This window comes from Pipistrellus hanaki (genome assembly GCF_964339955.1).
Source record: "Pipistrellus hanaki genome assembly, chromosome: X".
In the NCBI taxonomy this organism is placed as follows: domain Eukaryota; kingdom Metazoa; phylum Chordata; class Mammalia; order Chiroptera; family Vespertilionidae; genus Pipistrellus; species Pipistrellus hanaki.
The window spans coordinates 27,288,638-27,312,199 of NC_140524.1; the positions used below are offsets into that span (position 1 = coordinate 27,288,638).

The 23,562-nt window shown below is 36.0% G+C and overlaps 1 protein-coding gene and 1 pseudogene across 7 annotated transcripts in view; one reads left to right on the top strand and one right to left on the bottom strand.

Moving 5' to 3' along the window:
- The window catches only part of SMARCA1 (SNF2 related chromatin remodeling ATPase 1), an 85,122-nt gene that overhangs the window by 34,818 nt on the left and 26,742 nt on the right, over positions 1-23,562 (top strand). For 4 of the 6 annotated variants that reach the window (XM_084870705.1, XM_084870703.1, XM_084870704.1 and 1 more), the window contains 6 exons: positions 874-1,026; positions 4,383-4,515; positions 5,209-5,357; positions 9,614-9,733; positions 18,677-18,787; positions 19,150-19,263. In XM_084870705.1, coding sequence (XP_084726831.1) covers positions 874-1,026; positions 4,383-4,515; positions 5,209-5,357; positions 9,614-9,733; positions 18,677-18,787; positions 19,150-19,263 — 780 coding nt within the window. The remainder of the gene's footprint in view (positions 1-873; positions 1,027-4,382; positions 4,516-5,208; positions 5,358-9,613; positions 9,734-18,676; positions 18,788-19,149; positions 19,264-23,562) is intronic. The other 2 variants (XM_084870707.1, XM_084870708.1) reach the window with 2 other exon arrangements.
- On the bottom strand, positions 14,861-15,364 carry LOC311615409 (ribonuclease H2 subunit B-like; annotated as a pseudogene). Its single transcript has one exon. The product of its transcript is annotated as a ribonuclease H2 subunit B-like (transcript).

The following is a 23,562-nucleotide window of genomic DNA, read 5'->3' on the forward strand; positions in this document are numbered from 1 at the left end:
TTGTACCAATTTACACTCCCAGCAGCAATGTATGAGAGTGCCCGTCTCACCGTCCCCTTCGTCAACATTGAGTATTATCATTTTTTTTTAATTTTCAAACAATGGTATTATGTTTTAATTTGTATTTATTTGATTACTAGTGGATTGAACATTATTCTTGTGTTTATTAGCCATTTGTGATTGTTTTTCTGTGTATTGTCTGTGGTTTTGTTGGCTCATTTTTTCTTTTGGGGTCTTGGTATTTATTTTCTAATTAATTTGTATGAGATCTTTATATAGTAAGGATATTAATATTCCATTAATTTTTAAAGCTCTTTACTAAATATCCCTTGATTACCTTCCTGATTTTCCTCATTACTTATTGGTTTGCCCCTTTTCACCATATCAAAATAAATCTACTTACCTTCCCCTATATCTGTTGCTCTCATTCCCATTTCTAAAACTTTTTCTTTCTTGGCTGATCTCCTAAACTATACCTTCCTTATTAATTCATCATAGACTAATGGGAATGAATTTGACATATCTGACATTTTGTCCCTAGATATATATCAGCTCTCACTTAGTTAAAACATTTTCACTATTATTGTTTTAAAATAATTCAAATGATTTATTGCTTAGTTAAATTTGTTTATATGAGTGTTCTAAGTTTGACTCTATTGATGTACTCTCATAAAGATTAGGAATTTTATGCAATATACTTCCTACAGCAACTTACACAGTACAGTATATAGATAGCTAAATGTTTATATTTTAGAAGGTGGGAGAACATTATGAAGTAGGGTTTTGAGTCTGCATGTTAAAATTAGTTTAAGGTAATATAATCTGATTTTTCTCTCTTTTTCTTGCCTCTCCTGTGTCAATTTAAAAAAAAAGGAAGCAATAGAGGCATTTAATGCTCCTAATAGCAGCAAATTCATCTTTATGCTGAGTACCAGGGCTGGAGGTCTCGGAATTAACTTGGCCAGTGCTGATGTGGTTATACTGTATGATTCAGACTGGAATCCACAGGTTGATCTACAAGCTATGGTTAGTAATCTTCAATGATATCAGAAATTTTTCTTCGCTCAGAATATTATTGTTATTTATATAGCACCAAGACAATTTATGATTAAAGGGTAAAACAATCTTGGGGAATTTTTGTAGATGCTAAAATAGATTCTCCTGGAAAATAAACAATATTTCAATTGTGCAAACTGCAAAAACAAACAAAGGAAATGAAAACAAACATACCCAAATCCATCTATAGCATTTGTGTCGATTTTGGCTTTTTATCATGAAAAAAGAAATGTCTTGAACAGAACACATGCATGTTTTAATGAAGAGGGTTAAAAGTCTCTTAATATTATTCTGCTTACTAATTAAATATATTAAAATCCTTAGTACTGAAGTTGGGAGAAGTGCAATTTTAACTTTTACAATAAAACATTTGTGGTGAGGAGGTAAAAAGGTAACAAAGGAAAATATTCCAAGAAAACATTTGCTAAGGACAGTATCAGAAACTATTCTACCTCAAATTTTGTTTTCAGGGAGCTATTTCTCTTTCATGGTATCATTTATTGAACTAGAGCTACAACTTCTGTCAATATATAGATATAGAAATATAATTTCAGAAGTAAAAAGATTCAAAAGAGTTATTCATTCAAAATCCCAATAAGTTATGGAATAACTGACTATCTTTGGAAGTCATATGCCAGTGAGGCATAGCTTAGAAGTCTTTAATTTTTTTATGATAGAGAATTGAAAATATTGACCATTGGGACATTTGAAAATCAATATACTTTGGCATAATTGTTATTTTAGCATGGTACCAAACCACCTGTTTGATATAACTAAGTAGGAGTAAGCCAAGTAAGTTACAGTGTTACTGAAATGGAAAACTTATTAAGACCTTTATTTCCATAAAATTGTTAGAGTATAGCTGTTTCACAATCTACTGATTTGAGTTTGAAATTTAAAATATGTGTAGGGATGTTGCATTCTCTTTCAGTACTGAAGGTGTAATTGGGCTCTGGTATTTTTATATTTAGTACAAGAGCTGTTTTGAACTTTGTTTCTTTGATTTTTTTTCTTTCTTAACTACCATCCTGCCTTCACCTATTTGCTCTAGCAGCTTCTGTGTTTTAAAAACCACTACCCCTGGATGTTTTAATATTATCAGAACTTGCCACTTGTTAGCTTTACCAACTATAAACCATAGGACCAATTCTAGACCAATATACAGTAAGGATATTAGTATCCGATTAATTTTTATGACTCTACTACAGATTCCTGAGTTGCCTTAGAAACCAGAAGGAACTCCTTCGATGATGAGATAAAGCTGACTTTTGCTACCATAGCAACACTTGTTAACTACTTTGTTCCGTACTTACAAAAGTCCTTGCTCGTGTGGAAGGTGTTTGGATTTAGTGGGTTAAAAATTATTTAGTAACTTAGTCAAGAAGCGTTCAGCTACCCCTAGTTTTTTTTTTTTAATTTTATATAGTTGGCATGTAGTATTATATAAGTTTCAGGTATACAATAAAGTGATTCAACATTTGTATACCCTATGAAGTGACCAGCATGATAAGTCCACAAAGCTGTAATGATGACTATCATACCTAATAATATACAAACATGTAAATTGATCGTACCTCTGCTGTGCCCACAGCCAATCAGAGTGAGTATACAAATAAACCCAACAAAGTTGGAGGTTAATTTGCATATGTAGGCGCCCAGCAGCCTGGGTCCTGGGGAACTTTCTCAGCACCCAGGTCACTCCGAGGTAGGCCCTGTGTGGGTCCTGAGCAACCTGGGAAGGGCCTGAGCCAGGGGGCTCCTGGGCAGAGATGGAGCTGGCGATCAGAGGGAGCTGGGGGCCCCTGCCCAGGCCCCAAATCTCCGCCAGAGGCTTGGGGCCTGGCCAGGGGCGGAGCATCTGAGGGAGCTGGGGGGCAGAGCCAGTGATTGGAGGGGCCTGGGGAGGGGCGGAGCCGGCAATCAGGAAGCTGGGGGCCTCTGCCCAGGCCCAGAAGCTTTAGGCCTTGGCAGGGGTGGAGCGGGAGATTAGAGGCAATAGGTGTGAACTACAGAGGAAACACCTTTTCTGAGCGCTAATTGGCTAAGCTCCCTGTATGCCACTGGTAATATTCTTAGTAACTTTGGTATAAGAATCAAAAAAGGTGATCTAGGGCTTTTCCACCACAGTCCTGGAGAAAAAACGAGGGTCTGCTGCTGGAGGGCTAAGAAATGTCATATCATGTCCTAGCCAGTTTGGCTCAGTGGATATTGCCTAGGCTTGCCGACTGCAGGGTCTGGGTTCGATTCTGATCAAGCATGTACCTAGGTTGCAGGCTCTTCCCTGGCTGAGGCCCAGATCAGGGCTCATGCAGGAGGCAACCAAAGTGTTCCTCTCACTTTGATGTTGTTCTCTGTCTTTCCTTTTCTCTTTCACATTCTCTAAAAATCAATGGAAACGTATCCTCAGGTGAGGGTGAAAAAAAAAAAAAGATGTCATATCCTATGAAAGACACATCTTGAAAATGCCTAAAGAAAGTTGTCATTTTTTCATGGTGAAGAGACTGGAGTCCGTGTTGATGAAAACACCTTGGCAGCTATGGTGACTGGCAGTGGCTGCAGCAGCGGGATGATGGGGCTGATGCCTTTCCCAGATCAGCCTGGTTACCTCCCACAAAGGGAGCTTCCAGTATGTGAGAGGGGGTAGGCTGGGCTGAGGGACCCTCCCTTCCAGTGCACGAATTTTGTGCACCAAGTCCCTAGTATTACTTATGCTATACATTATATCCTCGTGATTTATTTTATAACTGAAAGTTTGTGTTGGGGAATCTCCTTTATCTTATTGCTCATCCCGCCTCTGTCACCATTAGTTTGTTCTCTGTATCTATGAGTCCATTTATGTTTTGTTTTTTAGATTTCACATATCAGTGAAATATATAAATGTATTTCTCTGTCTAACTCATTTCACTTAGAAAAATGCCCTTTAGATCCATCTGTGTTGTTGCAAGTGGCAAGAGTTCATTTTTTATGGCTGGGTAATATTTCATTAAAAAAACTATATGCCACATCTTTATCCACTCATCTAATTGATTGATGGGCATCTAGGTTGCTTTCATATCTTGGCTATTGTAAATAATGCTTCAAAGAATATAGGGGTCCATATTTCTTTTTGAATTAGTATTTTCGTTTTCTTTGATAAATATCCAGAAGTGGACTTGGTAGGTCATATGGTAAGGCTTTACCTTTTATAGTTATTATGCTTTTTTAAAAATTTGTAGGTATAAAGAGGTTAGGAACTAATTTTGGTTTCAGATTTTTATAGTAGATGGTGGCTATATTACCTTTTATCCAGAATACCAAAATCTTATAATAGACTTTTTTTCTATTAGGATCGAGCACATCGTATTGGTCAGAAGAAGCCAGTACGTGTGTTCCGCCTCATCACTGACAACACTGTTGAAGAAAGGATTGTAGAAAGAGCTGAGATAAAACTGAGACTTGACTCAATTGTTATACAACAAGGTATAAACTTATGTATAAACTTAGGTGTGTTTTTTTTTTTTTCAAAAATACATGCAACTTTCTTCAAAAGAGATTACTTTTAGTGAAAGTTGACCAAAATTTGCAAGCTTAGTGATCAAAAAAATGTCAATTTTTAATACAAAATGCTAATTTAAATCTTTTTTAATTAAATTATTATCTGTGTACATATCTTACCATTGCCCCCCGCTAATTTAAATCTTAAACTAAAGCCTTGCATTCACTATAAGCTAGTTAAACATTAATAGCTTATAGCCAAGTGTCAGACAAAATGTTGAGTTAAGATGTTTTTAAAACAGGTATTCGAGGGTATCTTTCTGTACAGAAAAATTGATCTAAAAAGTGAATTTTGTACTTGAAAAAATGTTTCTGTCCTTCTGAGTTTTAGCTGAATTTTACAGAAGGAAATTCATGTCGAAATAGAAGATATGATAGAAGAAAAACTTGTAGGGCTGTTAATTAAAAATAACTAAAGCTCACAAATTTTTGTTCTTATAAAGCTTTACTTATGGATAAATGTAGTGGTGTCTTATTAGAACTGTTATGCCATGCTTTCTCTGGAATATAGTAGAATATATATATATACATATATATATATATATATATATATATATATATATATATATATATATATATATATATATATATATATATAACTTTTATTTTTGCTATTAGGAAGACTCATTGATCAACAGTCTAACAAGCTGGCCAAAGAGGAAATGTTGCAAATGATACGTCATGGAGCCACTCATGTTTTTGCTTCTAAGGAAAGTGAGCTGACAGATGAAGACATTACAACTCTTTTGGAAAGAGGGGAAAAGAAGGTTAGTTAAAATGGCATTTTGTTTTCACAATGGATTGTTTTGAAATCAACATATGTCAACATGCTCTCTGTACTTGTGTTGTTTCAAATACATCTTTTAAACCTCATGCTTCAAAAGACTCATGTCCTCTCTAAGAATTTGTAGATTTATATGTTGGGGTAGTTTAGGTATCTTTAGTTTAAGAAAGACTATGAGAAAAAAAAGACTATGAACCAGAGTTTAACATTGAGTGACATTTTACTATATGATTGTTGAAAATATAGTTGTATAAAAACAAAATAAATTTTATGTTTAATCACATATATCAGGACTGTATTTTTTGCACTGGATTAAAAATTATCTGCTGGTAAATTTTGTTAACTGAAAATCTTTTATGAACATTTCATGAAATATTAAAGCATTATTTGTTAAGGTATATATAATAAGCTGTTGCAGAATATTGTGGTTTTGTGTTGAATTTGCTTTTTGCCAGAAATTATTTTGGATAATTTTAAATACAAGCAAGAGTAGGCAGAACCATCATGCTTTTGAAAATGGTAAAATTTCCTTAATTTTTTTTATGACTGAGTAGTATTCCATTGTATTAATGTTCTATAGCTTTATGATAAGTGAAAGACGCCAGTACTATGATTTCATTTATATGTAGAATCTAATGAACAAAATAAACTAAAAAACAAAATAGAAACAGACTAAGTACAGAGAACAGACTGATAGCTGCCAGAGGGGAGGAGGGTAGGGGGGCTGGATGAAAAAGCCAAAGGGATTAAGCAAAGAAAAAAACCACCTCATAGACAGAGACAACAGTATGGTGATTACCAGAGGGAATGGGGAGGGGGTGGGAGAGGTAGAAGAGAGCATAGGGAGAATAAATGATGATGGAGGAAGACTTGACTTGTGGTGGTAAACACACAATACAATATACAGATGAGGTATTATAAAATTGTACACCTGATCCTATCTAATAAAGAGGGAATATGCTAATTTACTCTCATGCCATCACAAAGATGGCGGTGCCCACAGCCAATAAGAAGGGAATATGCTAATTGACTGCCACACCCTCAAAGATGGCAGCTTCCACAGCTGCACTCCTGCCTCGAGTTCCCCAGTCTCCTTAGACCCCCAGCTTCCCAAGGCTGGCCCGAGGTAGGTAAACCTTGAATGGTGGCTGCCCAGCTGCTCAGGGCCACCGAGGCTCAGGTAACCATGGCCAGCCAAGGCTTGCGCTACCATCACCTTCCCCTGATCACCAGGTCGCCTCCTACCCCTGAGGACTCCTGGATTGTGAGAGGAGGCAGGCCAGGCTGAGGGACACCCCTCCAGTGCATGAATTTTCATGCACCAGGCCTCTAGTATCTATATAATTTATTACTCAACTAGAGGCCCAGTACACAAAATCCATGCACGGGGAGGGGAGTATCCCTCAGCCAGGCCTGCACCCTCTCCAATCTGGGACCCCTTGGGGGATGTCTGATTGCTGGTTTAGGCCCAATCCTGGCAGTCAGACATACCTCTCACAATCTGGGACTGCAGGTTCCTAACTGTTCGCCTGCCAGCCTGATTGCCCTCTAACCACTCTCCTGCTGGCCAGATTGCTCTCAACTGCCTTTTGCCAGCCCAATCACCCCAAACTGCCATCCCCTGCTGTCCTGATCACCCCCAACTGCTCTCCCTTGCCAGCCTTATGGTCCCCAACTTCCTACCCCTGCATGCCTGGTCACCCCCAACTGCCCTCCCCTGCCAGCCATCTTGTGGTGGACATCTTGTGGTGGCCATCTTGTGACAATGTGAGGGTGGCCATCTTGTGGCAGCCATCTTGTGACAATGTCACACGACACCACCTAGGCTTTTATTATATAGAATGTTACCCCAATAAATTAAATATATAAAAAATAAAAAGTTAAAAAATAAAATGTAAGAACTCTTTCTAAAAACAATAATTATAGAATTACACTACTTGAAAACTCCAATAAATCATTAATAATATCAAATATCCAGTTAGTATTAAATTTTCTAATTGTTTCTTCTTAAAATTTTTTTATTGTTTGAAGGATTACAAATAGTAGTACATATTTATCCTCCCCCCCACTTAACCTCCCCCCAGTCTCCCCTATCCATCCACATATGCCTTCACCTCCCCTTTTCCCCCCCCTTCCTCCATCATCATTTATTCTCCCTATGCCCTCTTCTACCTCTCCCACCCTCTCCCCATTTCAAACTGGCTGTCAATTTTTTTGGTAACTTTATATAAACTTTGTCAGGGAGGCAAACACACAAATCATTTACTTTAGTTCAAGAGGCCAAATGTATTGACTTTAAATTACAATCCTTACGACTTTTGAAGGAAACCTCTTTATTTCCTTCCATGATAATTTTCAGGCTACAGAGAGTTTCATTTAGAAATCATTGTCAGATGAAACAATTTCTCTTAAGGTTATGGTGACCAGTTGTATAGATTACATTTAATATATATATATTTTTTTCTTATAATATTTTATTAATTTATTAATTTTTATTTTTTACATATATGTCCCTATTCCCCCATTACCCCCCTATATCATGTATGCCCTACCCCCTTGTTGTCTGTGTCCATTGATTAGGCTCATATGCATGCACACAGTCCCTCTGTTGGTCTCTCCCCCTTACTCCCATCGACCCCCACCTTTCCTGAGGTTTGACGATTTGATTGATGTTTCTCTGTCTCTGGATCTATTTTTGTTCATCCGTTTATATTGTTCATTATATTCCACAAATGAGTGAGATCATGTGATATTTATCTTTCTCTGCCTGGCTAATTTCACTTAGCATAATACTCTCCAATTCCATCCACGTTGTTGCAAATGGTAAGAAGTCCTTCTTTACCGCAGTATAGTATTCCTTTGTGTAGATGTACCATAGTTTTTTAATCCACTTATCTGCTGATGTTTCACAAGTAGCTATACTTTTAAAAAAGTTTCTTTAAATTCAAATACACATAATGTCCACACATTGCCATTAGTTGATATGTCATCTGTATTTTTAAAAATCTGTAGTTCTCCCTTTTTTATGTATTATTTTCCTTGTAATTTATTTGGTGTAGAAACTGGGTTATTTCCTTTTGAGTTGCTCACAGTCTGGATTTTGCTGATTCCATCCCCATGAGTATTTTTCCATGTTCACTATTTGCTGTCTTTCTGTAGGTTGGTAGAACTTACTTTTCAGACCATATTTTTGTTTATTCACACTATATATCCAGGACTTACTTTTTTTTTTTATAACTGACTCCACACCCTGCCTCTAGCAACTATCAATCTGTTCTCTGTATTGATGAGTTGGTTTTTTTTTGTTTTTTTTTTTAAAAATATTCCACATATCACATGGTATTTGTCATTCTATGTCTAACTATTCACTTAGCATAATGCCCTCAAGGTGCATCCAAGTGTTGCATATGGCAGGATTTCCTTCGTTTTTATGTCTGAGTAATATTCCATTGTATACATATACACCATATATTTTATATCTATTCATATATCAATGGACACATGTCATTTCCATGTCTTGAGTGCTGTAAATAAGCTGCATTGAACATGAGGGATGCAGATATCTTTTCAAGTTACTGTCTTTGCTTTAAATAAATACCCAGAAATGTAATTGCTGGATAATATGGTAGTGTTACTTTTAATTTTTTTTGAGGAACCTCCATACTATTTTCCATAGTTGACTATACCAGTTGACATTTCCACCAACAATGCACAAGAGTTCCCTTTTATCCACATCCTATCTATTACTTGTTGCTTGATAATTTATTGATGATAGCCATCCTGACAGGTGTGAGGTGATACTCATTGTAGTTTTAATTTTCATTTTCCTGATTAGTTCTGTTGAGCATCTTTTCATGTATCAGATATTATCTTTGAATTTTTAGCAATCTTATGTTAGTATGCCAATTGTTTAATCCAAGTTTTCCTGTATTTTAATACTAGCTACTGTACCATTAAAATTTTGCAATATAAAATATAAAATGGTTATATCTTCAATGATAAAATATTTTAAAGAAAGCCTAATTGAAGAATACTTTGGAAGAACAATTTAAGTATTTAAAATACTTGGGGCAAGTTAAATTTATATTCAAGTTTGATGTCAGCATTATATCCTTACCTTAAAAGTTAACAGATTGGGTATTTTGTTTCAAAACTTGACTTTTTAAAAACATAGAATATACTCAGATATTTATAAGTAATTCAGTGATGATTTTCTAATTTCAATGCTTTCAAATGTAGACCGCAGAGATGAATGAACGCTTGCAGAAAATGGGAGAGTCTTCTCTGAGAAATTTTAGAATGGACACTGAACAAAGTTTGTACAAGTTTGAAGGAGAAGATTATAGAGAAAAACAGAAGGTAACTTTTTATCCTCAACCCTTAGACTCTCAAATGATCATTTCTCCCCATAACAATTATAAAACTCGCTGGCACTTACCTAATACAATACTCTGTTGTACAGTGAAATTTGTTGTAAGTCAGAAGATCTCATGAAAGGGCCACCTTTAATATATTTTACTGGTTTGTTATTAACATTATTGTCATCATCATTTTTGCTGCTATTGCTGTTATGACTACTACTTTTGTTTTTGAGAAACACTGTGGGAGTGTCGTTGAGTTCCTGGATTCTGAAGCTGAAATCCCAACTCTATCACTAAGTGACTTTGGGTACCCAGTTTTCTCACCTGTCAAATGGAGGTTATAGTAATATTCTAGAATGATTCTGAGGTTCAATGAGTTACTATTCATAATGTAATTAGAACGATGCACTTAGCACTTAGTACTAAACATATTAGTGATAATATTAACACATACTTACTTAAATGATAGAAGGACTTTCTTAAAGGTGTTCTCATTTATGAAATAATGCCTTATGTATAGCAAGAATCTTTTGAAGAAATGGGAGTTTTATTTATTTTGTTTAATTGAATTGTGACTGTAAATTTTAAAACTTTTTATTTTGAAATGACTTTTAGACTGTATTGTGAAAAATAGTGTACAATTAACATATATCCTTCACTCAGATTTCCTTAATTTTAACAACTTACATTATTATAGTACAATGATCAAATCCAGGAAATCAACAGGGGATGCAGCCCAGGATCCCACATTGCAATTTTGAAAAAGAGCTTCATTTTGTAACTACCAATCTGTACTTATCATATAAATCCCTTCACCTTTTTCACTCATCCCTCCCCCCTGCTCTGGCAGCCAGCCATCAGTCTGTTCTCTGTATTGGTGAGTTTGTTTCTATTTTGTTTGTTGGTTTACTTTGTTCTTTAGATTCCACATATAAGTGAAATCATATGGTATTTGTCTTTCTCTGACTGATTTATTTCACTTCTAGGTCATGGGGATATGAAGTACAGCATAGGAAATATAGTCAATAATATTGTGATAACTATGTATGGTGCCACATGGATATTGGAAATATCAGGGGGAACACTTTGTAAAGTATATGATTGTCTAACCACTATGCTAAACACCTGGAACTAATACAAAATAATATTGAATGTAAACTGCAATTGAATAAAAAGGAGAGCTTTTTTTAAAGAATCGTTTTAGGTTCACACCAAAATTGAGCAGAAAATAGAGTTCCCATATTCCTCCTACCCCGACACAAACACAGCTTCCCTCATTATCAACATCCCTCACAATAATGGTATGTTTGATACTTATCAAACCTACACTGACATATCATCATCACTCAAGGACCATCGTTCACATTAGGGTTCACTCTTGGTTTGTACATTGTATGGGTTTAGATAAATGTGTAATGACCTGTATCCCCCATTATAGTATAATACTGAATAGTTTTACTGCCCTAAAAATTCTCTGTGTTCTGCCTATTAATTCCTCCCTCCCATCAATCCCTGCAAAAACTGATCTTTGTACTTTCTCAATATTTTTTTTTTTTGCCTTTTCTGGAACGTCTTATATTTGGAATCACACAGTATATAGCCTTTTTATATTGGCTTCTTTCACTGAGCAATAAGCATTTAAGCTCTGTCCATGTCTTTTCATGGCTTGATAGCTCATTTCTTTTAGTGTTGAATAATATTCCAGTGTCTGGATGTGGAAAAGTTTATTTATTCATTCACCTAAACATGCTGGTTGTTTTCATATTTGACAGTTGTGAAAAAAGCTACTGTAAACAGTCAGGTGCAAAGATTTGTGTGGACATACATTTTCAACTCCTATGGGTTTATATTAAGGAGCATGGTTGATGGATTGTATAGTAAGTGAATATTTAATTTGATGAGAAACTGACAACTTGTTTTCCAAAGTGGCTGTACCATTTCGAATTCCCATGAGCCATGAATGAGGGTTCTTGTTGCTATATATCCGTACCAGCATTTTATATTGTCAGTATTCTGGATTTTTGCCATTCTAATATGTATATAGTGGTATCTTATTTTAATTTGCATTTCTCTAATGACATATGATGTAGAGCTTCTTTTCATTTGCTTATTTGCCATCTGTATATCTTCTCTGGGGAGGTATCTATTCAGGTCTTTTGCCCATTTTTAATCAGGTTATTTTTTTATTGTTGAGTATTAAGAGTTCTTTGTATATTTTGGATAATAGTCCTTTATCAGATATGTCTTTTGCAAATATTTTCTCCCAAGCTGTGGCTCGTCTTCTCATATTCTTAAACCTGCAACTTTCTTGCTATGTCTCTTCTGTGATAGTTCTGTTTTTCTTTGTTATGACCTTGACACTTTAGAAGAGTATTGGTCAGTGATTTTGTAGTTTGTCTCTCATTTTGGGTTTGTCCAACATTTTCTTGTGTTTTAATGGAAACTTATGCATTTTTGGCAAGAATACAATGGAAGGGATGCCATGTCCTTCTCAATACATCATACCAGGGAACATGTGATGCTGCTATACCTTACTACTGGGGATGTTAACCTTTATCACTTAGTTGAAGTGATGTCTGCTGGGTTTCTCCATTGCAGGATAACCACTTTCCCCTTTGTAATTAATAAATATTTTGGGAGAAGATATTCCTCAAACTTTTACTCACTGATTTTAGCATCTGTTGGTAGAGTTTGCCTATAGCAGTTATTATTGTAGTGTTTGCCTAATGGTAATTTTTAAAAATTTTTCTTCATTATTAAATCTACACTTATGAATGGGATTTTGTCGTAAGGAAGAACTGTCCCTTACCATTTATTTATATACTCAATTATTTATTTATATCAACATAGGCTCATGGATTCTTATTTTTTTAATTTATTTTTTTGTTGTTAATTTTCACCCAAGAATATGTTTTCCATTGATTAAAAAAATTTTAATCCTCACTAGAGGAGTGAGGATATTTTTTTTCATTTTTTTTAGAGAGAGTAGAAGTGAGGAGAGAGAGAGAAAGTAAGAGAGACAGAGAGACATTAATGTGAGAGAGACACATTGATTGGTTGCCTCCCACAGGTGCCACGACCGGGTCTGGGGATTGAACCTGCAACCCAGGTGCATGCTCTTGACTGGGAATCAAACCCACAATCTTTCAGTGCTCAGGCTGATGCTGTATGGAGCCACATTGGCCAGGGAAGTTATTTCATTTTTGAGTTTTAATACAATTCTATCATTATTTTGTTGCTCAAATGGTTTTATAAAGCTGTTATATTTTTTAACTTCAGAAGTGAATTTTATTAAAAAACTTATTCTTGCGGATTATAATTAACATAAACTGATGAACAAAATCAGATCCAGAGACAGAGATGCATCGATCAGATGCTCAAACCTCAGAGGGAAGGTAGAAGAGGGTGAGGGTAAGGGGTAGAGGTCAACCAAAGGACTTGTATGCATGCACATAAACCTAACCAGTGGACATAGACACCAGGGGGGTGAGAGCATGAACGGGAGTGGGGTGGGGGCAATGGGAGGGATAAGGACACAGATGTAATACTTTAATCAATAAAAAAATTAAAAAAACTTATTCTTGGATATTGACTTTACAGAAAAAATGAGAGATGAGTCATTTTAGTTTGCAGTGCAACTAGTATGTTTACAATGCTTTGTTGTATTCATTATTTCAGTTAGTTTTTAGTGTCTTGACTTAAATCTGTCTAGTTATATTTATAACCTTAATTCTGACTATTTACATTTTATTGTGATGAGATAGAGGTGAAGGCCTACACGCACAGGCTGGAAATTGCCTCTCTAATATGCTTTCTAGATCTCATTATGTGATATTAATTTTATAGTTATTCCCATGGGCTTACTGATATTAGGAGTGTTTTACAAAGTGGAAAAATATTACAGTGAAGAGTCTAGATATCATTGGAGTTTCTTATCTACATTCTTAGAGGTAAATTAGACTTAGTAAAGTACTTGTCTGTTTCTAATATAACTGGTTTTCCTGTGTTTCTAATTCTAGCAAACTAATGATATACAGATAAAGAGAAGTTTTAATGATGATGATGATATATTTTTATAATTGAATGTCTAACAAATCAGATTTTTTTCTGAGTATTTGGGTTGAAATTATATTTTATTTCTATCTTTTCATATTTCCTGGATGGGTTCTTAAAAAAGGTTCATACTATCGTTTGAAGGAATCAAAAACTTGCAAGAATGTTGTTTATACGTAAATCATGGGAGTTACACAGTGCGGTAGATTTTCATATATGATTTGTTGAACCACTTGCAGTACTTTACAACTATACCTGGTAGATTGTCATAATGACTGACATTGATACTGAATAAATTAACCTGAATAAGTTTGTATTAAATGTATGCTGTCTGAAACAAACTAATCCAGTATGATTTTTTTTTTAATTTAAAAACTGCTCTTTTTTTATTTCAAAAGATGGTGATTTAGGGTCAGGAAATACAGTGACATGGAGGAAGGACAAAAGTGGAACATGTAAAAGATAAAATATTTTTGCTGGATTTCATTTTCAGTTTCAAATCTTTTCAACTTTTCTTTTTCTTTTTTGCACCAAAAAAGGAATCAATACTTTTCATTCCAGACTTGTCAACTTTAGCCAATGCCTTTTGAGCTGCAGTCATTTTGCTATTTTTCTTTTCAGTCTTTATATCTTTGGTATTAAACTTAGTGTAATCTTCTTTTGCTTCTATGGGCTCATCTGATAACTTTACCTTCTTTGATGGAGGTTTTGGCAACGAAGCTAAATATTCTGGAAGCTTTAAATATTTAGATAGGTCATCACTTAATTCTTTAGTGACGTAATCAGATATCAGGCCATGGGCATAACGAATATAGTCCTCTTCCCTGTCACAGGAAATCTGGTGACCGGAGAAAAATGCAGTTGGCCGAGACCGGTTTGGCTCAATGGATAGAGCGTCGGCTTGGGGACTGAAAGGTCCCGGGTTCGATTCCGGTCAAGGGCATGTACCTTGGTTGCGGGCATATCCCCAGTAGGGGGGGGGGGTGCAAGAGGCAGCTGATCGATGACTCTTTCTCATCGATGTTTCTAACTCTCTATCTCTCTCCCTTCCTCTCTGTACAAAATCAATAAATTATATTAAAAAAAAGAAAAAGAAAAATGCAGTTGATTGTACCCGGGCACCAACATTTATGCTGTTGGTTTTTAATGCTGCCACAGTCTGATTAACCTTTTTTTTCCAGCCACTTTAATGTCTTCTCTTTGCTGTACTTGTAATATTTCTTTTTGCCCATTTCTTTTTCCTCTGTCACGTGTCGAAGTAACTTCTCAAGTTCAGGAAGTTTCAGCAACAACATGCAATTCGGAAACATATCCACCACAACTTGATCTAGAGGCTGAAACTTTCCCTCATTATCAGCCTTTATAAGGCAGAGGAGGAGCAGAAATAGAGGGTCCATGGGTGTGACAAAATGGAGAAGACCTCCTGTTTGCACTGATTGATTCATAAACCAAGAATGGTGTTTTTCCTTGAAAACTTATTTCAAACAGCTGCTGTAGACACATATTGAATAAGTAAAGGGCTCCTTCCTCTGAACATGGGTTAAACAATTTTACAAACATAAGCCCACTTTTCATCTTCTTGGAAGCATCTTTTTTTTTTTTTAAATATATTTTATTGATTTTTAAAAAATATATTTTATTGATTTTTTTACAGAGAGGAAGGGAGAGGGAGAATTAGAAACATCGATGAGAGAGAAACATCGACCAGCTGCGTCTTGCACACCCCCTACTGGGGATGTGCCCACAACCAAGGTACATGCCCTTGACCGGAATCGAACCTGGGACCTTTCAGTCCGCAGACCTACGCTCTATCCACTGAGCCAAACCGGTTTTGGCTATTTTATTGATTTTTTTACAGAGAGGAAGAGAGAGGGATAGCGAGTTAGAAACATTGATGAGATAGAATCATCGATCAGCTGCCTCTTGCACACCCCCTACTGGGGATGTGCCCACAACCAAGGTACATGCCCTTGACCAGAATCGAACCTGGGACCTTTCAGTCCACAGAGCTACACTCTATCCACTGAGCCAAACCGGTCTGGGCGGAAGCATCTTTTAAATATTCTGGAAGCAAGAACACGTGCTCCCGAGCGCGGCCTGGGGCGGCAGGACCAGGCTGGAATGGCTGGAGAGGCTGGTTGAGTTTGGTTTCGTTTTCGGTACTGGCAGCCATCTTAGCTTTTCAAACTTGGCGCCCAGTGGAGGCGCCCCAGCCCCGTGGCCGCGCCCTCCCGGCCCCCGCCCGGGTAGGTGCCCCAGCATGATTTATTTTGTTTTTAGAAGTTTAGGAATTGGTTTTTAATTCTTATTTCAAATTTGGGTACTTAGACCTTCAAAAAAGTATAGTTTAAATGACCAAATACATTACTTTTAGAAAGTTAATGGAAATTATTATTGATTTATTTTTCACTCCAATTGAGACAAATAAAATATTGGTTATTTATAAAATATTATTATTATTCCATATTAATCCATCTGAGGGGAAGAAAAACAAAACTCATTTCACTGCTCAGGGTATTTCTCATTTTATATAAATTCATATTATATTATCTGTATCTCGTAAGTCTGGAGTTAAAAGAGACCTTAAGGTTAGTTACTCTAATCTTTCTTGTAATTAAGAACGCTCATTATAGTATCTACTAGAGGCCCAGTGCTTGAAATCTTGGAAGACCCACATCTTCCCTACAGTGAGCCGCAGGACCCACCTCTGCTGCCCCAGCCCCACCTGTCCCACATGAGCCCCTCCTCACTGCGTGAGCTGCGAGTCCCAGCCAGCGAGAGTTGCTCCTCCGTGCACTTCCTGGTGACCCATTGTTTGGTCATTCCACCATTATGGCGTCATGACCACAGGCCTTTTATGATATAGAATCTAAGATTGAGAATGTGGCCATGTTGGGAATTCTACTCTTCTCAGGATAGTTAATTTCATTGTTTTATATCTTCTAGTTCTCAGAAAATTTCTTTCCTATAATAATAAAAGCGTAATATACTAATTAGACCAGACAGCCAAATGACCTTCCAGATATCCTTCCGTATGACCTTCTGGACGAAGCCTGGGCTGCAAGGGCCAAGGAAAGCTGCTGTGTCTGTGAGAACTGGGAAAGCTGCTGTGTCTGTGAGAACTGAGTCCCTTGCATGAATTTCATGCACTGGGCCTCTAGTTTGATTTATAAGCTTTGTAATGGAAGAGATTATTTTATTAATTTGTGTACCTGTGACACTGACTTGCAAATAATACAGTAGGTACTTAAGACATTAAATTATTGAGTGGAAGTCTACTTTCCTGTGACTTCCCAGTTTGTTTTTAATCTTATGAATCAATGAAGAACTGTATTCTTTCCTGTTTGATAGACTTTTACTTATATGGATGCTACCATTATGTCTCTTTAGTCCTTATATCTCTAGACACCGAGTTTGTAGATCTCTAACCATCTTAGTCATCTTAGTTTATAATCCACTTTTTATTTTAAAATATATATATTTTTTATTGATTTAGAGAAGAAGGGATAGGGAGAGAGAGATAGAAACATCAATGATGAGAATCATTGATCAGCTACCTCCTGCATGAACCCACACTGGGAATCGAGCCCATAATCTGAGTATATCATCCACTCTTTAAATATGATACCAAAGTTGGAACTCAGCTCTTAGATAAGATTGGAGTGGGAACATTAATTATAGATTAATGGCCTCTTTTGTGTAAAGGCACTAGGTTAGGCACTATGAACTGAAAAAAAATATCTGAATAAGAAAACCATTCCTATAGATTCCAGAACGTGTATTGTCAGTTCTGTCTACTTATTTTTAAAATGTATTTTCTAGCTGATATTGGGGTGAAGTTTTGTAAAACTATCAAATCACTGTTTACCCCACTTTGGATGCTTTATGATAACTAACAGCCCTAGCCATATTGGCTCAGTGGATAGAGTGTCAGCCTGTGGACTGAAGGGTCCCAGGTTCCATTCTGGCCAAGCACATACCTGGGTTGTGCGTTCAATCCTCAATAGTGGGCATGCAGGAGGCAGCCAATCAATGATTCTCTCTCATCATTAATGTTTCTATCTATCTCTATTTCTCCCTTCCTCTCTGAAATCAATAAAGAAATATATTTTAAAAATAATAACTTACGTTGATCTGAAAGCAGTTTACCTAATGCTTTCACATATACATTCACATTTAATCGTTAAGGTAGATATTATTATTTTCATGTTACAGATGGAAAAAATAATTTCTCCAAAGTTATACAACTGGTAAAGTGGAAGAACCTGGTTTCACATTCAGGTCATTCTGATTTCACTGACTTTTTCCAAAGCTACTTTATCAAGAAGTCTCATTAAAAAATTATCTTGATTTTAAGGGATATGTGCCTGTCATTGATATTCATCATTTACCCCTTTCAGTTGTTTTCTATTTCATACACTTAACAGTTTCACCAGAATCAATGTGAGTCTTCTTTCTTTAGTAGATACTACAGGGTGGGGGAAAAGTAGGTTTACAGTTGTAATATAATAATTACGCAATAATATAAGAATAAACTCTATGTTTTGAATAATCACAACTGTAAACCTACTTTTATCCCACCCTGGGTTTATTTATTAGGCATCAAAATATAACCAAATTGTGCAATTTCTTCTCAACTGCTAAGGAAGAATCAAGTTCTAAACTTACTTGAAAAAGAAAAAGGAAAAGGAAAACATCCTTACACCTAAACTTGGTATTCAGGGAAAGGCTTTGGCACTTGAGATGCATATTTGTGACTTATAAAAAAGCAAGTTTTGGTTCTTTCTAAGGGCTCTGGTTTTCTCATGCTTATGCAACCTTGATGCACTTGATTTTTATAAAACGGTTTGGAGTAATTAAACTACCCATTTTTATTTGTTATGTATAGCCCGGGATGGTGGAATGGATTGAACCTCCTAAACGAGAACGCAAAGCAAACTATGCAGTGGATGCCTACTTTAGAGAGGCTTTACGTGTCAGCGAGCCAAAGGTTCCAAAGGTAAAAGAAAACAATATGAGGCCAGTTTTTATGTCCTATAGCAGAATTCTTTTGTAACCTGGTCTGTGAATCAGATTTATTTCTATTAGTGCTAAATCATAGTCCCTAAAATATAACAATAATACAGAAAAGTACTAGATATGGCCCAGCCATATCAATGGATTTCATTGTATTTATTTTTCTATATATAAAAATAGTAAAAGATAAATATGTTCACCTTATGTACTGAAAAAATGTGTATATATGTATATATATGTGTATATACATATATGCATGTGTATATATGTGTATGTATATATATACATATATATGTGTGTGTGTGTGTGTATATATATATATATCATGCGTTTTCCCCCCCACAGGCTCCACGACCTTCAAAACAGCCAAATGTTCAGGATTTTCAATTTTTCCCACCACGTTTATTTGAGCTCCTGGAAAAGGAAATTCTTTATTATAGGAAGACAATAGGCTATAAGGTAAAATTTAAATTTTTTAGACTAGTGTAATATAATCCTTTAATCTAATATAATCTATTCAGCTAGACTAGAAGGTGTTTTATTTTAATTTGAGAGGTTATAAGAGTAAATCAAAATAATGGTGTTTTTAAAACCAAAGAGGGTTAACTAGAAGTAAAGCATTAATCTATCTAATTGCTAGTAGGATCATCATTATACCATATAAGATTAATAAAGCATTCTCCAGTATTTTAAAATAGTTATAATAACATATTATTTTAATAATGCTAGTGTTCAAGTGGTTAAAGAATGTGTAGAAAGAACAACAGGTATGTGATTAAGTAGAAGTGAATATATGATAGATGATAGGAAGGTTGATCATTTTTAAAAAATATGAACAAGAAATAGTATTTTTCAGTTTATTGTTCAAGGTTGATGAAAGCCCTGTTGATGATTAGTAGACTGTGGTCACAGGTATTAATGATAAACATGACAATAAATTATATAATTTAAAAATGATATTTTAGAATTCAAAATTCTTATTTATAATGATAAATAGGAACCCATTTTTGTGAGTGAAATTTAATGTTACCACAATAAAGCTATCACATTGAAAATTATGCATATCATGTTATTTCTATATGTTGAAATTGACTTCCTAGTGAACAAAAAGGCATGATTAGAAGTATAACCAATAGTATAAATGAAATTATAAAAATATTAACATTATTATAATTTTAGAAAAATTTCAGTTATATGAACTGCATGCTGTGTTTTAAAATTTATTTTGCAAGCCTTTAACACAAGTGGAACTATGCCCAATTATTTTGATTAGGAGTTGTAATGTGCCTATAAAAGCTCCATGTATATAAGGTATTTAGTTAGCTCACTTATATTTTGGAACTAGAGTGGATCTTGAGAGCGTTTTTACTATTATTACAGAGTGGAAGCATTGCCATTTGAAAAGGGTAACAAAAACTTTGCTTGCTCTTCATGTACCAAAATTTACATATATATAAATAGGTATAAGAAACTTAAAGTAAATATAAGTAGTTAAAATCTGATTAGGGAAATGTGATTAAATTCAAATGTATTTAACCAACAGGACTGGATAAAATCCTTCTTAGGAAGTTATAGAAGTGTACAGTAACCAGTTGAACGTTGAGACCAGACATAAAACTATTTCAAAGACAGTGAAAATGGTAATATGACAAGAGAAAAAGGCAAGTTATAGGTACAAAATGTGAAATAAAAATAGTGACATTAATAAAGTAGTTAATATTATTTCATGAGGTAAACAAATATATATTATCTCACTAAGGGTTATAAAAATTTTATGTTTAGATCATTACTTTTTGTTACTTTTAACTGTTTTGGTGAGACTTGAAAGAAAAATTAATTGAAATGTTAGACCTCATAGTTCATTTGATTACTAACAACCCTGTGAAACAGGCATTGTTATCACCTCTATATAATAGGTGAGGAAACTAAAATTCAGAGAGGTTAAATGACTTGTTCAGAGTCATACAGTTAACAGAATTGCCAAGGGTGCTGGTCCCAAACTAAAGTTCTCAAATGTTCAAATGCTATGCTCTTTACACTTAGACATCCAGGGCTATTTCTGCATGTGACATAGCCCTGCTTCTTTCTGCAGCCCTAAATAACAACTGTGCTTACAGCGGTGTGACATGTTTGGGAGGTGAGCCAAGTGGTGATCAAGAAGCAGCAATAAAAAATTATCTTTTATACATGCATATAAGTACAACCAATGGACACAAAACTCTGGGGAGGGAGGGGATGTGTGGGAGGGAGGGAGGGGGGCAAAAAAAATCAATAAATTATATTAAAAAATAATAAAAAAATAAATAAATAAAAATTATCTTTGTTGATAGAATTGTTTATGTTCCTTCTTTGAAGATAGTGAAATTCTGTTCCCTGAAATAATACACTGCCCACGGCATTCTTACCATACCTCTGATTTTAATGTAAACAGTGCTTTTCCTTACAGGCAGTTTGTAGTGAAGAGTGAGGTCTCACAATGATTGGTTGGGTGGTGGCCAATGAAGAAGATTGAAGAGAGTGGAAACTTAGAAGAGAGAGGAATGAAGGGACAACTGAAAAGGGTGACAGAAAGGAAGAAGGTGTGAGAAGAGACAAAGGGATGAATGAGGAGAGGGAAGGTGACATGAAATCCATGCTATGGCACCTTACTATTATTTTCTCTTCTTCACCTCCCAGAAAGAAGTGAAAGACAGAGAGAATGAGTGAAAGGAGGGCTTTTAAAAATTTAATACGTATTTATTGAGTACTCCTCTATATCAGGTTCTATGCCACGCACTGAGGATAAAGCAATGAGTAAGAGGAACATGGACTTTACATTCTAATAGGCACAGGCATTAAGCAGGTACCACAGAGTAGTGACATTGTTATTTGTGTGTTTCAGTGCTTACACAGGGTGCTACAATGGAGCATAACATGGCTATTTAATGTGGGCTGCAAGATCAAAGTAGTGGTCCCTAAGGAAGGGTCATTTAAATAGATCAGAGAGATGCACAAGAATTAGCCAAATGCAGTGTGGGAGAGAAAAATTCAGGGAGTGGATCCATAGCTGCAAAAGTGTTGCAGTAGGGAGGATTGCCCCTTCAGAAACTGAAAGAAGCTCAGTGAGGAGGAAAGTGACTTGGGATGCAGCTAGTGAGCAGGTGGAGTTGGATCATGTGGAGCCATTATAGGTCATATTAGTGAGGTTGAACTTTAGCATCAGAGCATAAGAAAACCATGGAGATGATTTTAAGATAGAAGGATGGATGGGTGGTGAAATAATAACGGCTACTTATTTAGTTCTTGTGATGCTTACTGTTCTGAGTTCTTTAAAAAGATTAGCTCATTATTCTCATAACACTTTGGAACAACATCCTATTTTACAGATGGGGACACTGAAGCATGGGGAGGTTGAGTAAGTTGCCCTGAATAACTTGTTAAAAATCAAACAACATATAAGTAAGCAGTAGAGTATGATCAGATTTACACTTTTAAAAGATCGCTTTGGTTGCAACGCAGAAGATGTTGAGTTTCTCTAAGAAATCAGCCAGGGGGCATTTGAAGTTTGACGATGAGAGAAGATGGTGGTGGCTTGGAGTGTAGCGGCTGCAGCGGTGGTGGTGGTGGTGGAGGTGGAGGAGGAGGCAAAAGGGGAATGATCCCATACCACTCTACCTTTAGCTTGTTCTCCCTCCATCCTGAGTTGCTTCTGTATTGCCTTAAGATTTGCCTTGATCCTTTGTATGCATCTGTAGCTGAGGATTTATGACAAATAAGAATTCATTCTGTCTGAAACCGGTTTGGCTCAGTGGATAGAGCGTTGGCCTGCGGACTGAAGGGTCCCAGGTTCGATTCCGGTCAAGGGCATGTACCTTGGTTGTGGGCACATCCCCAGTAGGGGGTGTGCAAAAGGCAGTTGATTGATGCTTCTAACTCTTTATCCCTCTCTCTTCCTCTCTGTAAAATATCAATTAAAAATATTTTTTTTAAAAAGAATTCTTTCTGAACCTTTTAAAATTTTTTACCAGAAGGTACAGACCTGAGTTAAGTTGGGTGACTTAATTGGGTGGGTTTCATGTTTGAGTTCAGAGTACAGACAGAAGAGCATGGCATGTTAATTACCAGCAAATGCTTCATTTCAAGGCCAGTGTGATACTGATAACTGTCAGACCTATCTTCTCAGGAATATCCAGCACTGATTCCCTTCATACCTCCAGAAAGCTCAACAGAGGCACAAGTGAATAGAACAATAGTTTATTCTCAGATGAACAGAACTGCTATAGCCAGTTACATGGTATTCTCTACACAAGTTAGGTTCTCAATAGGGGACTCCCCCCCCCCCCCCGCCTTTCTGCTTAAATGATTGCTAGCCCAAGGGAGAGAGGTGAGGTCTATAGCTGGGGCCACTGTGGTACACAATACTGTTTTGTCCATTTTGTGTTCTTCATAGTCTTATTCTGTAGTGATTTGGGATAAGGCTGAGGGGTTCAATAATTTTTAAAAAAATATATATTTTTATTGATTTCAGAGAGTAAGGGAGAGGGACAAAGAGAGATAGAAACATCAAAGATGAGGGAGCATCATTGATCTGTTGCCTCTTGCACAACTCACAGTGGGGATTGAGCCCACAATCCAGGCAGGTGCCCTGCCCGGGAATCAAACTGTGACCTCCTGATTCATAGCTCGATGCTCAAACACTGAGTCATGCTGGCCGGGCAAGGGGCTCAATAGTTTTGAAGCAGTTGGGAAAGAGTATTCTTCTTGAGGGCATGCTTAATT